The 17,919-nt window shown below is 37.5% G+C and overlaps 1 protein-coding gene across 1 annotated transcript; it reads left to right on the plus strand.

The window, feature by feature from the left end:
- The first annotated feature begins 10,247 nt into the window (after positions 1-10,247).
- LOC131159886 (putative kinase-like protein TMKL1) lies at positions 10,248-13,050 on the plus strand. Its single transcript, XM_058115098.1, has 2 exons — positions 10,248-11,149; positions 11,990-13,050. Exons 1-2 carry the CDS (start codon positions 10,651-10,653, stop codon positions 12,577-12,579), a joined length of 1,089 nt encoding a protein of 362 aa, XP_057971081.1. The 5' UTR covers positions 10,248-10,650; the 3' UTR covers positions 12,580-13,050.
- Positions 13,051-17,919: the final 4,869 nt, after the last annotated feature.

Below are 17,919 nucleotides of genomic sequence, written 5' to 3' on the forward strand. Positions count from 1 at the left end.
AAGTGAGAGTGAGCAGTGTTGGGACAATATTTTGTTTATATCTGATTATTTTGGTTATTCGAGGTTGTAATATGGTTTTGGGGAGATGTTGATATTAAGGTTGAGAGGTAGTACTCTGGTATGCATGGTTGTAAAAGTATATTTTGTTTCCGCTATTTGTTTGCTTAAATTAATTATGGGACGGTATTACTTTGGATCCCACTAGTTCTAAGGATATGGTGTGTTTGGTATCAGAAATAGCATTGATGATATCATTATTATGATTATTTGTGGATTAATTTTAGGGGCGTTATAATTGTGGCATCAGAGCTTAAGTTGCTAGGTTTTGCAGACTCTAGAGGAATGATACTACCAGAGTATAGGAATGAGTTAAGGGTATTGGGTTTTGTCTTACACCCTGGAGGTTCGAATTTTGTGACGATTTTCTGTGATTTTCCTAAGGCGATGGTTTTAGGAAAATTATGGCATACCATCAATGATTCTGTTTCTGTGCAGTAAGATTGAAACATGAGATTGGGAGTTTGAAGGTCAAAGGGTTTATTTGTGTGAGAAAAGTGCATCAGGGAAGTCTAAGTATTTCAGTACGAGAATGTACAGAATTCTATAGTTTTACCTAATTTGTTGTAATGTTTGGGTCCGAACAATAGGATTCTAAGAAACTATTTTGTACTCTATTTTTAGGATGGATCCTAAGGATAAGGGCGTAGACGCCGGAGATAATAATAATGTGGATATGTTTAGCGAGGAGGATGTAGATACATCGGCGGTGCTGTGAGGTTTAGCTTGACAAGTTAGGAAGGAAATTTGGCGGGACCCCAGAGGACATAATCACCCGCAAGTAGATCGAGGTTGCACTATTGAGTAGTTCACCCATATGAGTCCGTTGACATTTTTAGGAAGAGCAGAACCGATCGCGGTTGAGGATTGGGTTCAGGAGATTAAGGAGCTTCTGGCTGTTTTACATTGCACTGATGAGCAGAGGGTGTAGTACGCCACATTCAAATTGATAGGTGAGGCTAAACAATGGTGGAGAACAATAAGGCTGGTGGAGAAGTAGAGGCCACGACTTGCGGCTAACACTTGGAGCCGATTTAGAGAGATCTTGTTTGACAGGTATTTCCCTGCTTCTACTAGGGAAGTTAAGGCGAAGGAGTTCCTGAATTTGATACAGGGGCACTTGACCGTACAACAATACACGAACAAGTTTGTGGAGCAATCTCGCTTTGCCCTGTACATGGTCTCAGATGAGCCGAAGAAGGCCCAGAGGTTTGAGAGAGGTCTGAGGCAGGGAATACGCAAGTAGGTGATGGCTTTGCAGGCCCAGAGTTTCTCTGAGCTGGTGGACAAGACCATGGTAGTGGAGTCCAGTATGCAGGAGTGTGAGGGGGTAGCGAACCAGAGGAAGAGACCCTTGCCTCATGGGTTTCAAACCGGGACCAATCTAAATACATGGAGGAGGCATGGTGACTACGCAGTTCAGCGACAGGAGGTGGGGCCTCGAGCTCCTTAGGGAACTTAGTTACGCCCTCCATGCCCTAGGTGTCATCATAAGCATTGGGGTGAGTGTCGGGGTAGATTCGCTGGTTGTTACCGATGTGGTAAACCTGGCCACATAGCACGAGACTGTCATGCAACATTCAGTGATGCGCTCGCATCTCATCAGTTTCAGGGACATAATCAGGCACCTCGAGGTGGCCATCAGAGGGGCACTGCCTAGGTGCAGGTGTATTCGCTTATGTAGAGAGATGTAGAGAACGCGAGCGATATGGTGATAGGTACTATTTTATTTTTGTAATATAAAGTTATTGTGTTGTTTGATTCAGGGGTGACACATTCATTCATGGCTCGGGAGTTCGTTAAATAATGTGGGATAAAGGCTCAACCATTAGGTGTCTATTTATCAGTGGCTACACTGATAGGGACTGTAGTAACGTGTAGGAGGATACTTGAAAATTTTTTGATCAGTATTCAATGGAAGATGTTTCCTGCTAATCTTGTAGTTCTCTACATGCATGAATTTGAGGTGATTTTGAGGATGGACTGGCTAGCTTCCAGTTATACCAGTATCGACTGCTACAAGAAAGAGGTGGTGTTTAGATCTCCAGGGGAGCAGGAGTTTTGATTTGTGGGGTCGCATGTGCGCACCTCGCCATTAATTTTGTTAGACACGTGGGCTAAAAGGTTACTCTTGAATGGGTGTCAGGGGTACCTAGCTTGGGTAAAGGAAACATCGGAGGGGGAAGTTAAGCTGGAGAATATTTCGATACTAAAGGAGTTTCCTAACGTATTTTGAAAGATTTTCCAGGGTTACCTCCTGAGCATAAGGTGGAATTTGCTATTGATCTATCTCCGGGAACGGTGCTGATCTCTAAGGCTTCGTACAGAATGGCTCCAGTTGAGTTGAAAAAATTAAAGGAGCAATTAGAGGAGTTGTTGGATAAGGGGCTCATCAGGCCCAGTGTATCTCTGTGGGGCGCATCAGTGTATTTTTTAAAAAGAAATATTGGTCGATGATGATGTGCATCAACTATCGGGAGATAAATAAAGTGACGATAAAGAATAAGTACCTGCTACCCCGTATCGATGATCTATTTGACCAACTCGAGGGAACACATGTTTTCTCAAAAATCGATCTCCAGTCCAGGTATCATCAGGTGAAAGTTAATTTAGAGGATGTACCAAAGACTGCTTTCCAAACCAGTTATGGCCATTATGAATTTTTGGTTATGCCGTTCGGACTGACGAATGCGCCTGTTGCATTTATGGACCTAATGAACAAGGTCTTCCATCAGTACCTGGATCAGTTCATGGTAGTGTTCATTAATAACATATTGGTGTATTCAAAGAGTCCCGAAGAGTACGAGGATCATTTGAGGATAGTGCTTTAGGTGTTGAGGGAAAGGAGGTTGTATGCCAAATTTAAGAAATGTGAGTACTGGCTGGAATAGGTGGCATTCCTAGGGCACGTAATATCCAAGGATGGTATTTATGTGGATCTGAGCAAGATGGAGGTTGTAGTGGATTGAGCAAGACTGAAAAAATGTCCACGAGATCAGGAGTTTCTTGGGATTAACAGGATATTGTTGCCGGTTCATGGAAAGGTTTTCTAAGTTATCGGGCCCTCTAATGAAGTTGACTAGGAAAGGTATAAGGTATGAATGGACCGAAGAATGTGAACAAAGCTTTCCAGAGTTAAAGCAGCGACTGATCACTACGCTAGTGCTGACAATCCCTTTAGAGGAAAGGAGTTTTGTAATTTATAGTGATGCGTTTCAAAAACGGCTTGGGTGTGTCTTGATGTAGCAAGGAAAGGTTATTGCCTATGCTTCTCGGTAGCTCAAAGAGTACGAGAAGAATTATCATATGCACGATTAGAAGTTGGCATTGGTGGTCTTTGTATTTAAAATTTGGAGGCACTACCTATATGGTGAAAGGTGTGAAATTTTCATAGATCATAAAAGCCTTAAGTATATTTTCACACAAAAGGAGTTGAATATGAGATAGAGAAGAAGGCTTGAACTCATAAAAGACTATGACTGCACCATCAGTTATCACCCTAGGAAAGCTAATGTGGCAGCTGATGCTTTGAATCGGAAGACGGTGGATGCATCACTTTCAGCAGTAGTTGCCCAACATCATATTAGGATGGACCTGGAGAGGTTTGACATGGAAATGGCGGAAGGGAATCACTCGACGTTTATCGCAAGTCTAGTAATCCAACCGACCTTGCAGGAAAGGATTAAAGCTACTCAGATGAAAGATGCAGAATTGGTGAAAATTGTGGAGAAAGTATGGAGTGGGCAACAAACAGATTTCAATATCTTAGATGATGGGGTTCTTAGATTTCACACCAGACTATGTGTACCTAATGACGCAGAGATAAAAAGGGCGATTTTGGAGGAGGCTCATCGCTCTATTTATATCGTACATCTAGGGAGTAAAAAGATGTATAAAGATCTGTGAGAATCCTTCTAGTGGAGAAATATTGAGGGGGAGATTGCTCGATTTGTGGAACAGTGTCTGATATGCTAGCGAGTGAAAGTAGAACATCAGAGACCAGTCGGACCACTGCAACCACTTCACATTCTTGAGTGGAAGTGGGAGCACATCTCAATAGACTTTGTCACGGGGTTACCATCAGCATTGCATAAACAAAACGCCATATGGGTAATTGTGGATTGGTTAACAAAAACTGCGCATTTTGTTTCTATCAGAGTCGGTTACTCCATGAATAGGCTAGCAGAACTTTATGTGCAGGAGATAATTAGACTCCATGGCCTGCCTGTGTCCATTGTTTTAGATCTAGATCCACGGTTCACCTCTCGGTTCTGGAAGAGTTTGAAGGAACCTTTGAGATCTCAACTTACTTTTAGTACTGTATTTCACCCAAAAATTGATGGACAGTCAGAGCGAACGATTCAGATCTTAGAGGATATGCTGAGGGCCTGTGTGCTAGATTTCAGAGGTAGCTGGATTTGGTTTTTGTCATTGGTGGAATTCGCCTACAATAACAGTTATCAGGCTAGTATCGAGATGACACCATATGAAGCGTTATATGGTTGAAGGTGCCGATCTTCAATGTATTGGGACGAGGTTAGGGAACGACAGATTTTGAGGCTAGAATTGATTCAACAAACATCTAAGAAAATCAAATTGGTCCGGCACAGAATCAAGACAACTCAGAGTCGACAGATGAGTTAAGCTAATACTCGCTGACGGGAATTAGAGTTTGATGTGGGGCCTATGATTTTCCCGAGGATAGCTTCGATGAAGGGAGTTATGAGATTTGGAAAAAAAGGTAAGCTAAGTCCTAGGTATATTGGGCCATTTGAGATACTAGAAAGAATCGGTCCAGTTGCCTATAGGTTAGCGTTATCACTAGCATTATCCAGGATCCCCGACGTATTTCATGTGTCTATGTTAAAGAAGTACATCCCAGATCCGTCACATGTAATAAGTTATGAGGCATTGGAGTTTGGAGGTACTTTATCCGCAATTAATTGATGAGTTTAATGTAACTGTTTAGGTAAGTATTCGTTTGTATGTAGATAAGTTTTGTGCAGGGTAATTAGTTGAGTGATTAATTGTAAATCTAAATGTGATGGTTTTTATGTTGAGTGGTTTTGAGAGAATTTTGGTTTGCGCTATTTGTAAACTCCCAGAGCCGTTTATGTAACCATGGTATTCCTCCACCATAAGTGAGTGTTATTAATAAAATTGGGACAAGATCACTATATAGGTGGCCACTGACTCTTCTTAGAGTTGGGTAAATAATTTAGTAATTTCCAGAGGAGGTTGTGATAAGTGTAAGTTAACACATTTCGAGGACGAAATTTTTATGAGGGGAGAATGTAGTAATTTCAAAATAAATAAATAAATAATTATTAATAATTAATTCATATTATATGTGTGTGTGTGTGTGTGTGTGTATAAGTCCCTTTAGGATACTTTCCGAAGGAAATTTTGTTTCTTGAGAATCAGAGAGATACCCCCCCCCCCGAAATTTGCCGCACTCTCTCTCTCTCTCTCTCTCACAGATGTCTCTCCGCCTCTCTCTCCTCAACTCACTTCCTCTCTCCTCAATTTTTCAATGATACGTGTGCCGATTAAAGAACAGAAAATATCCTTGGATTCCATTTCCAATCACCAACATTTTAACCGGGGTGATTTCGTCGTTAGAACGTCGTAGGCACCACTTTTGGGATAAGGTAAGGGGAATAAAATATGTCAGTTTATTTTGAAAATATTCCCAATTAAATTATAGTATTCGGTTTCAAGAATAATATATATGATTTTCTGAGTATTTAGGCTTATGGGAATGATAATTTTGAATTATTATAAATATTTTTGGGGGAATAAATTTTAATTAAATTAAATAGTAGGGTTTTGATTAGATCGGGATTTTTGGGAATAAATTCTAATTAAGTTAAACTCCAAGGATTTGATCAAATCAGATTTTTTGGGAATATTTTGGAATTAAATTAAATGGTTGGGATTTGATCATATTCATGTTTTTAAAATATATTAGGGATTAAATTTAAAAATGGGGAATTGATCATACATGCGTTATAATTAAATTTACCAATTATATATTTTGAAAATTCTACAAGCAATTAGTGAAATTATAATTATTGAATAAATTGTGTGGCATGAGATTTAATTATATTTTACTGCATAATTGAATCTAAGTATTTTTTTGGAATTATCGTGAAAATGTGATTTGGACTATTTGATGGAAATACAGGAAATGTGGTGAAAATTTGAAATGACGGCTGAATGTCGAGATTGATATGACGGCTAAGTGTCGAGTTTTGGTATGACAGTTGTATGTCGGGTTTGATGTGATGACTGTATGTCGGGGTTTGCTATGACAGCTAAATGTCAAGTTTTTATATGACATGTTTTATACTGAATTATGAAATGAGTTTATATAATAGTTTTTATTACTTAAATTGCATTATATGGTTTAAGAACCATGATGACCAAATGTGATGAGAACACGGTATCGTAGCTAGTGATTGAGATAATGCAACCACATTGTTCTAGATAGAAGTTTTGGTATTGAAAAGTCGATTTGGCCATGAAAGGAATGTGTACTCCCTTGGAGTCTAGATCAGGCTAGGTAGGCAAATCAGACTTGCATACATGAGGTTTGACTTAGCCTGATGAGCCAACCAGGGCTAGGTCCAGTCTTCAGACTGCACAACCCGATCAGGGGGGTTTATACATGATGATGTTGTATGTCCAAAAAGGGGTTTCTTCTATGCATATATGTAAATTTATGTAAATGATATTATTTACTAAAGAAATTATATTGCGAAGAAAATGTGTATTTCCAACTGTATAGGTGTGAGTCATATTATACAAATGTCATATTTGCCAAATAAAGTAAATTAAGTGAGGTGTTTGGTTTCACTAAAACTCATATTAGCCCCACACTGATAATAATTTATTCCATCTTACTGAGAAGTGTCTCACCCCATTAAATATACAAATTTTTCAGGACCTTCAGGAAACCGAGTCTAGGAGCTTCAGGGCGGGACCTAGACAAGTTAGTTGAGAGTGAGTAGTATTGGAACAATATTTTGTTTATATCTGATTGTTTTGGTTATTCGGGGTTGAAATATGTTTTTGGGGAGATGTTGACGTTGAGAGGTAGTACTTTGGTATGCATGGTTGTAAAAGTATATTTTGTTTCTGCTGTTTGTTTGTTTAAATTAATTATGTGATGGTATTACTTTGAACCCCCTGGGGTCGAAGGATATGGTGTGTGTGGTAACAGACATAGTATTTGTGATGTCATTATTATGATTATTTATGAATTAATTTCAGGAACGTTACAGTTTAACTCTTTATTTTCTATCTCTAATTGCCTACATCTCTCTCTCTCTCTCTCTCTCTCTCTCTCTCCTCTCCTTCTCTCTCTTCTGCTCTCTCTCTCCCCCCCCCCCCCCCCCAATTTTAGTATATTTCTCATCACCTTCCTTCTTTGTCTTTTCCTTCAACGATTTCTATAATTCTATTAACCCAATTTTCATAACTCTTTATAAGGGCATGCAATCGGTCGGTTCATCCAATTAACCAAATTGACCGAATTTTTTCGGTTAACCCCACCCCTTAACCAAATTGACCGAATTGAGCTCTTTAACCGAGCCATACCTGACCGAACCGAATTATCAAGTAATTCGGTTAATCAAATAAAATTAAAATTAATTATAGGAAAAAAAATTCGGGTAATTTGGGAATGACCAAATGGGAAGGGAATCTGGGAATGGCCGAATGGAACATTGGATGTTTGGAACCCTAGCCTAAAATCATATTATTTTATAATTTATATTTAATTACTAATTAATTAAAATTCGGGTAATTTGGTTAGCCAAATTCTTTTTTTCCATAACTGAACTGAAAATCGAATACCTGAATTTACCCTATTCTAAAATTGAATCAAACCTAACTACAAATTAACCGAACCGGAGCGACTAAATTCGATAGGTTAATTCAGTTAATTCGGTTAAAAACGAATTATGCTCACCCCTAATTCTTTACACCTTTGAAGGGAGCTAACATAACACCATTCACAAACAATTTATCCTCGCCCTATCTCAATCCACTCTACCATTTTAAAAGGTATTTGATTTTCTATCAAACATCTTTTTAACAAGTTTGATAGAACCCATCATCTTATCATCAACATCATTTAAAAGATGGTTGATTTTTGGTCAAACACTTACATAAAATTAATACATGTTTCTATCTCATAGTAATATCTATCCATTATGCATATATGTACAATATATATATATTTTTTCTATAGATATAAAAACTCATTTTTCCCATTGGCATTGCCATTAATTATCACATCCTCCAATGAAAAAAATATTAGATCTCAACTAGCTCTTATGTCGCAGTATATTATGACTTTCAAAAGTCATGGGACTATATAAAATAAGCTACTTACTTGAATCAATTTGCAATTAGTCAAAAACTCAAAATCATGTTCACATAAGTCACTTCGCACAATTATTTTATGCAATAACTTATATATATAGGTGAATGATCGAGTGTATTGATAATGAATGAGACTTATATATGAAGATTTTATCTATTCAATTTTTTTTTTTTTTTTTAAATCACTTAGTCATATTGAGTGATATGTGATCCATATCTTGTACGGATTACTAATAAAAAGATGATGAAGACAAATTCACTAAAAAGTAAAAATATTTGTCAAAATAGACTATTAAGTGCACTAAATAAAAACCCGCAAAAACGTGATAACATAACAAGGGTGAAAGAGAAAAAGGAAAAAAGAGAAATACCCCAAAATAAAAGGATTCATACATGACACTTACATGAATATATAATACTTATAGTGTGTGTTTGTATTGACTCTAGTAAGGAGACTTATTAGGCTTCTCTCTCTTCTTTTGATCTAAGATTTTCAGTATGAACATGTCAAATAATTGCAATGCCAATTGGTCAAATGTGATAACATAATAAGAGAATAAGATAATAAACAAAAATTAAAAAAATAGAAAAAGAAAGAAAGAAGAAGAAGAAAGAAAGAAAGGCATCAAAATAAAAGGAACCATATATATATATATATATATATATATATATATATATATATTATAGGGTCTATAGGAAGCCTCATTCGGCATGAGCCATCCAACGCAAGATAATTCATCCCCTCTTCCAAACTCCATCCCAACTCCAACCCTAAATTTTTGAACCCAAGATCTTTAATAAGTCAAATTATTGGGATGCCAAAAATTTAACCCTTTTAGCGAGAGACATTATGAGTTTAGACAAAAATTTGAATCCCTACTTGCTTGAACGGCTTACCTTAGTTAGAATTTGACCTACTTTAACTAGTTTTCATTTATACACTTTATACGTGCATATGATACCCTGTTGTATTAAAATGAGTACAATTTAATAACTTGGGACGACAAATCCTAATATCTTCTTTTGCCGTACAAAAAAAAAAAAAAATATTCGTATTTTCTTTGTTGCGGCCAATTCAAACTCAACTTAAAACTCATTTAAAAATAACGGGTGAGGTTTGAATTTAAATTTTACTTACTTAAATTTGAACAAAATTTATTCAAACTCAGGCGTCCAACTAGACACACATTCACACACACGTTCATTTTCTTGTTCCCTCTTAGCTTTCTTGTCAGACACAAGTCCTGCTAAGCTGTCATTGCTTCATACCCATCTGCATATTTGAATCATCATGTGTTAATTTAGCTTTACTTCACTGGAACCCATGCTGCCAAGCTGGTCATAGTGCATGGATCCAAATGGCGTTACTGTCAAAACAGAGTAATAGAGAAAATCAAATGAGGAAACATAGTTATGAATGTGGTGTTCACTAACAATTCAATTCAGTTGTATGGCCTTCTTACCCATACAGCTTTGGGTACGTACGTGATATGGTTCGGAATCTCGGATGACAAAGCCAAGTGGGTCCCATTTACTTGTTCGAATGTGGTTCGGGCCGATGATCATATGACGCTGTGCCGTTTACCATTGCCCTGTCTGGTTCTGGTTGGCTATACCAGTGCTGGGTGGGCCCCTTACAGGCCCAAATCAACTGCCCTAATCTCGGATTTTGACTCAGCCTGAGTCACTGCAGGGGGTGAACTCGTCATTCAAAATACGGTCCTTAATGGCAAAAAGGGCTTTTCATGTTTGCTGCACAAACAAAGTCATAAATCAGATATCAGCACATGGCTCCACCTGTCCTAATAACTTGATTCTCCAACCACCATAGCTCTTACCAGCAAAACCTCTTCACCTAAATCTCTCTGGCTAAATTTAGCACGATTGTTTCGCCTCCTCCAATAATTCCCAACCATTTCATTTTAGATTATCAGTACGCTTCAATTCCATTTGCAGACTCCCTTCTTTTGTTTTATTGGATGTCCATGGAGAAAAGAGAAAAAAACTATATGATCATCACATTCCACACCCATCTTGCACTTATTTAATTACGCAGAATATAAATCATTGCAGTGCCTCATGATCTTTTTCAGATCAACTTAGATCTACAGCTTTTAGTTCTCCCTAAATATATTCATTCCTGTACTCTTGAGATGTGTTTAGGCATCAAGGAAGAAGAAGAGGAACCATAATTCTCAGGAGATGGAAGATATCCACAACCTCAAAGTTGTCATTGGATTGGGTTCTGTAGTTGTTCCGCTTGTTCTTTCACTGATAGTTTACTTTTGCCGCAGAAGAGCAGTTAAAGGTGAGTACACAATTGAGACTGGAAGCTTAAGCTTGGCGGGTGAGGAGAGAGTTGAGGTTGGGAAAGAGGACCTGATTACCTTTTTGGGAGGGGAGGATCTCACCATCTATGACATATTGGATGCTCCAGGGGAAGTCATTGGCAAATCCAGTTATGGAACTCTGTACAGGGCCTGTTTGGACAGGAGCAATTTTTCTTCTCTGAGGCTGCTTCGTTTCTTGAGGCCAGCATGCAGTGGAAGAATGAAGGAAGTGGTTTCTGTAATTCAGCTGCTGGGACAGATAAGGCATCACAATTTGGTTCCCCTTCAAGCATTTTATGCAGGGCCTAAGGGGGAGAAGCTCCTGGTTTTTCCATTTTTCGGATACGGGACTCTGGCACAGTTCGTCAGAGGTAAATTGCTTTAGCTTTGTTCATCTTTTTCAGTCTGCGGCATTTTTCTCCTGTTTGGGTTGCTAGGAATTCAAAGAAAAAAAAAAGAAAATTTTTCTTCAGTTTCTCAGTACCCAGATTGAGATTTTTGGTTTTTTTCTTTCTCAATTAATGGTTAGATGAACTGGGTTCTGGTTTTTGTGGCTGAAATTGATATTATGACAGAAGGGAATATTAATTGACACAAGATGGTAATACCCTTTTTGACAATTTTGCTTTTTGGGTTTATTTTTTCGGAGATTTTATATAATAATTCATAATTTTTTCCTTCTCTGGGTCTTGTTTGAAACATTCTTGTCATTATCTGGTTTGATATCTGCAGTCGAACTCTTACATAATTGTTTTGGCTTCTTTCGGCTTGCACAGGACATCTCCTGTGTTCCTTAGCAGCATCTAGGTTGAATGTTCTTGTTCAAATAATGTTTCTATTCATGGTGTCTGAACTGTTATATTACTCGGCCTCTACTAGGCGTTTCCAACTTTTTCTTCGTTGTAATTTTTAATTTCCTTCGTCTGCATTATTTTAGATCTTCCCCTTCTCACATAGGAAAGTCATTCAGATCTCTCCCTGCTTAATTTATTAACTGCTGGCGTCCACCAGTTCTTCCACTGCCAAATTTTCCGTCTTCCTCCGTAAAGAATGACTTCCGTCTGTCCACTTTATGTTTCTCTCTTTCCTCAATCAGAAGTAATGAGCATTCCAACTTACCAAATGGTCAAAAAACTCTTTAGAGTTTTTGAGTTAAATCCTACTTCATCCTCTTTTTCAATTAACAATACACACATTTTTCATATGGGCAGAAGGAAAAGGTGAGTCTCACAACTGGGACATCATCTATAGGATCTCCATCGGTATTGCCAGAGGCATGGATCACCTTCACACAGGATTGAACAGGCCCATAATCCACGGAAACCTCAAGTCAAAAAATGTACTATTGGATCGCGACTTTGAACCTTATGTCTCGGACTTTGGCCTACATCTCCTCTTGAACCCAACAGCAGCCCAAGAAATGCTTGAATCATCAGCAGCCCAGGGCTACAAGGCTCCTGAACTGATCAAAATGAAGGATGCGAGCGAAGAGACCGATATCTACAGCCTCGGTGTAGTACTGCTAGAATTGCTGACAGGGAAGGAAGCCATAAGTGAGCATCCCTCCCCAGTTCCGGATTTCTACTTGCCAAACACTATGAGAAATGCAATCCTTAATCATAGAATTACAGAACTGTTTCATCCAGAGATACTCCTTACGCCAAGGAACAGTCAGAGTCCAGTCACCGAAGAGCACATTCTCAAGTTTTTCAGGCTCGCAATGGCCTGCTGCTCTCCTTCACCGTCTCTTAGACCTGATATCAAGCAAGTTCTCAGGAGGCTTGAAGAAATTGGAAGATAAGAAGTCTGGATTTTTGCAGAAAACCAAAGTTGGGACTGATGGTAATGATTTTTGCTGCTGATTTGTGACACACCAATGGTCTCCAATCATTGTGGTTGGTGATCAGGGCCCAGATGATGATCATGAAGGGGACATTGACATAATATTTGGGTATTCCATGGAAACAAAAGTTTGACAATTGAAGCCACTAGACAGATTATAGAATTGGTGAAATGCACAGACCTTAACAAGGAAAGTTGAACATTTCAACCACAACCAACAAGGATTGTGGATTTGCTGATTGTGTTTTCAGGTTAGTTTATTTGAGAATATCAGCAATACAAGATTGTGGATTTGATGGGTTGCTGACTTTGATGTGGGTAGGTTAATTTGGGCGTGAATATGTATACCATGGTGGGAAAAAACCAATTACCAACAGTTCTTTTCTTTCTGCATAGAACCTTTTGAAATAATTCTAGGGAACCTTCTTCTTATGGGAGCAGACAAAACAACAACAATGAAAAAACAAAACCAGTCACCAGACTCAACACAGCCAAAATAAAGAAAATAACAAAGCATAAAATCTCAAGACACTGCAGCTGCTTTCATTTAAACAAAATAGAGAAAGTGAATTAAGAACATTGCTCTCTCTCTCCCTCATAGATAGCTGGCATGAGAAGGGGGGGGGGGGGTGGGTCGGTGGTAGTTGGTCCTATTATGACAGCAGATTTTGTTTTTTAATGAACTTATTTGGAAGCTAGAAGACTCATTTGAGAGTTGAGGCCATATAATAATAATGTTAAAAATAAATTCCCAACTGTCAGCATCAGGACTGCGACGAATCCTTTTATTAATTATGAGTAGGTGCTAGTCTATTAGCACACTCTTTGAAAAGTTTGGAACTGCAAAATGCAAATCTGCAGCTGATTAATTTATTAGCTTCATCTGTCTGAAATGGAATAAACATAGATTGTGTGCTTGAGGATGGATTTCAAGATTTGTAAGTTGAATTTGTGCGATCTTAAACATAAGGTTCTGTTTGAAAATATGAATTTCAAACATTAGAATTTTGAATTTGTATGAATTTGGGCACGATTCTATGTGATTTTGAACAGTATTTTGTACAAACTCACATATCTAAATTTCTTAAGCTCTCAAACATATAGCAATATAATTTTTGTTGTATATAATTGATGCAAATTTAAATTTAAGGCCTGAACTCTGATTTTCCAAACATATGAATCATACTTTTATATATACCACTGTGACTAAGTAAGTCTCGGCATAATTGTGCTTGAGGACAAGTAAAAGCAAGATTGATACGAAGCAACTTTTCTCATAGCTTTCATTATGGAAAGTTAAAAACTGATTCACTTTTGTCTGTCATGCGTTCTTCTCTTGTCTTCCAAGCTTTCTCCATTAGAAACGAATCAAGGCTTCTCATGTTGGGGCAAACATTGCCTATGGTAGGATACTAGAATGAAAAAAAAAAAAAAGGAAACATATGCAAGAGAGAGAAAAGAAAAGAAAAGAAATGTAGTGTTTGGAAACATGGATTTTGGATCTTGAATTTGGTTTTGAGTGGATTTAGATAAATTTTAAAATAATTTTATATTTATAACTTCAAACATAAGACTTCTTCAAACATTGGGAAAGTGATTTTACTTTTCTTTCTTGTTATTTCTTATATTGAAAGAAATGGAGCGAATTAAAAAGATAGTTACCCATATTAGTGGGTTGGTTTCTCTTTCTTTCTTTTTTTTTTTTTTTTTTTTTTTTGCTGCTCACTTGCATGCCTTCCACTATTGGATGAATTGATTTATATTCCAAAAAAGTATAAAAAATCTGTCTTTTGTATTCTACCCCCTTTTTCTTTAACCGTCTGTTCCCCCCCCCCCCCCCCCTTTTTTTTTTTTTTTTCCATATACAACAAAAACTTAACTTTGCTATATAGTTTTTTCATCCCCTAGACTCAAGCTAACCTCCCTTATTTACAGGATGTTACAAATTTCAAATGCCTCAAATCTCTCTTGGTTGTTTACAATGACAGCTCACGCCAACACTCCCCCTCAAGTTGATGCATAGAGGTCTCGCATGCCCAACTTGTCAAGTGAGTTGTAGAAGTCCTTGCTAGATACAACTTTTGTAAGGATGTCTGCCAATTGATGTTCAGATTTTAAAAACGGAAACCTAATTGTTTTTGCTTCAAGATTCTCTTTGATGAAGTGTCGATCTACGTCCACATGTTTAGTACGATCATATTGAATAGGATTGTGAGAAATGACAATTAGAGCTTTATTGTCACACAAGAGATCCATCTCGAAAGAAAGGGCGAACTCGATTTCAGTGAGTAGCTTTCTTAGCCAAAGGAGTTCACAAAGACCCTTAGCCATTCCCCTAAACTCAGCTTCAGCACTTGACAAGGCTACCACTTTTTGTTTCTTGCTTCTCCAGGTTACAAGATTTCCTCCAACAAATGTAAAATATCTTGAGGTGGACTTTTTGTCAATGATATTACCTGCCCAATCTGCATCCGTATACCCATAAACCATCTGGTGACTGTTATGTTTTGAGAACATAAGCCCCTTGCTCGGGGATGACTTCAAGTATCGAAGTATTCGAATCACTACTTCCATATGACTCTTACTTGGATTATGCATAAATTGACTTACGACACTTATAGCATAGACAATATTTGGGCGAGTATGGGAGAGATAAATAAGTTTACCAACTAACCTTTGGTATCTTCCCTTATCTGTTGGTACTTGGTATGGGTATTCTCCAAGCTTGTGATTATGAACCATGGGGTGTCTGCAGGCCTACACTCCAACATCCCAACTTCGGTTAGCAAATCTAATATGTAACGACTTGCTTATCTTATCATATAATAAAATATATTTAATAATAAAGTCAACCCGAACCTGTGGGTAACAGGGACATATCTGACATTCACAGCGGAAACCTAAGCGGCAGTAAATGTAAATCACAACTCTAAACCATAAAATACATAATTTCATAGTTAACTACATTCCCAAAACACTGAGTTTATATACAATCTCTAAACACAAAAATATATACATATCTAGGAACCTTCTATGTAAGTTTCGTGTCCCTAAATCAAAACTTACCTTCCTAGCGGGGTAGTAACAACTGACTCAGCGGCGGCCTCAATCCAACGGTCTTTCTGGGTTTCCTGAAAATTATTTAAGTTTGAGGGGTGAGACACTTCTCAGTAAGGGAAAATAAACTAAATACAGCTGTGTGGAAACATGAATATTTAGTACTATAATACATATATAGTACATTTCATATGTTGAAAAACATACGTGATAACATATCTTAATAATCATAACTTTCATAATTTCTAATAATTTTTATTGATCAGGGAATGTCTGATATAACTGATAATACTGAAATTTACCCATAATGTATGGCTAGCTGATGTCATGTATTACCCCCCATGACAGGTTGTGCAACCCGAAGGTGGGACCTGACAATAGCTAGACGACCACTGCCGAGTCAAAAATATCTGTAAGTATGATAGGCCCGCCGCACCCTGGTCCGGATTGCCAGGTGGATGTCTACAACTTTACACTGAAATTTACATCGATATCCATCTCCCACCCTTTTGTGGGGCGGTAGCACAAGTCTAAACATAGTAATCTGATCTATATAGCTACGGTATCGTGCTCCTATAACTGAACTAAACTATCATCCGAATTCTGATAACATATAATACATGATAATATACTTGTCTAACATAAATAGATTGATAGAATTTTTTGAAATAACATACATACATATGGCATTGCGCCAGTTTCTTTCACATCTGCGGTCTTGCACTGAACATTCATAAATACGGCCTTACGCCGAAATCATAAGTATAACATGGCCTTGCGCCGACTATCAATCACGGCCTTGCGCCAAACATTTCATACATATCATTCTGAATAAATAATTCATTTATCATGTATTTAGAAACCATAATGTACTGCATTATTGCATGATTTCTGAAAACATACTTCATTCATAAAAATTGTCATATCATAGTGCTTTCCACGTAAAATAATATTCATGTCACACATTGATGTATAAAACCATACATTATATTCTAAAATCATAATTTCTGGCATTTCATACGTATATATACATTTCAACATAATAGCAATATTTTCTCAAATATGCATTTTCTCCATAATATACAAATATAATACATGCTTTCCTGAAAATTAATTTGTTGATAAATAATAATGATTTGCATGGAAAATAACTACTTTAGTTTATTCTCTTACCTAATTCTTGAGAAGAAACCCCCTAAAATACACTCGTCCTACACTCGCAGGGTTCCCCATTCAACACCCTGAAAATAACAACTCTAAGAACTAAACTTTAGTATTTTTCCGTGAATAACATTTCCTATAACTATGAGAAGACCAAATTTTGCATAAAAAGTCTTAACTTAACCCAGGGATGAATTCCAACTTTGCCCCACCAACGATTCGCTCCAACAGACTTGGAGAGAACTTCCCCAAGAGCATCGTGGTGGTCTCAGATTGTCGATCCGGCGACTAACGGGGCTAAAATCAAAAAGAGAGAAAAGGGAGGAACCATAGAGGAGAGAGAGAAAGAACTTTTGGTGAATTTTCTACGTAAAAATCCAAGGTTTAGGCTAGTTATACTATGAGCCTTGTCAACGAGCCACATCACCTCAACGATGAGGTCAAGAGAAAATTCGTCGACGAACTCTCCCCTTCGTCGATGAAATTCAGAGTCGCCTAAAACATCCTCTTAGTATCTTCTCGTCGACGAATGCGAAGCATTCATCGACGAAGTCTGCTGCCTCCTTCTGTTGCTATTTCCATTTTTCTCTCTCTCTATTATTATTTAAATACTATTATTCTTTGGGTCATTACATAATATGTATTTCCTTTGGGAGAGAAATATGTCTTGCATAGACCTGGCAACTTCAATTCCTAATAAATACTTAGTCCTCCCAAATTTTTCATCTCAAATTCAATTGCTAATTGCTTTTAAAGCAGAGAGATTTCGTCTTCGTCATCTCCTGTAATAATAATGTCATCTACATAGACTATCAAAGCAATTACCTTGCCCAACTAATGCTTTAAGAACAAAGTATGGTCAGAGTTACTTTGTTGGAAGCCATATTTCTTCATTGCCAAGCTAAACCTTCCAAACCATGCTCGTGGTGATTGCTTCAGTCTGTACAATGCTCGCTGCAATTTGCACACCACTCCATTCTTTGAAGATGATGTATAACTAGGAGGAACATCCATATAAACCTCTTATTGGAGATCACTGTTAAGAAAAGCATTCTTTACATCAAATTGATGTAAAGGCCAA

The sequence above is a fragment of the Malania oleifera genome, chromosome 7, assembly GCF_029873635.1.
Source record: "Malania oleifera isolate guangnan ecotype guangnan chromosome 7, ASM2987363v1, whole genome shotgun sequence".
NCBI classification, from domain to species: Eukaryota; Viridiplantae; Streptophyta; class Magnoliopsida; order Santalales; family Ximeniaceae; genus Malania; species Malania oleifera.

Excerpts from the sequence above, each read along its gene's own strand:
- LOC131159886 (XM_058115098.1), top strand. The coding sequence starts at position 10,651 with ATGGAAGATATCCACAACCTCAAAGTTGTCATTGGATTGGGTTCTGTA. Across the intron at positions 11,150-11,989 it reads TCTGGCACAGTTCGTCAGAG|AAGGAAAAGGTGAGTCTCAC; the intron begins GTAAATTGCTTT and ends TCATATGGGCAG.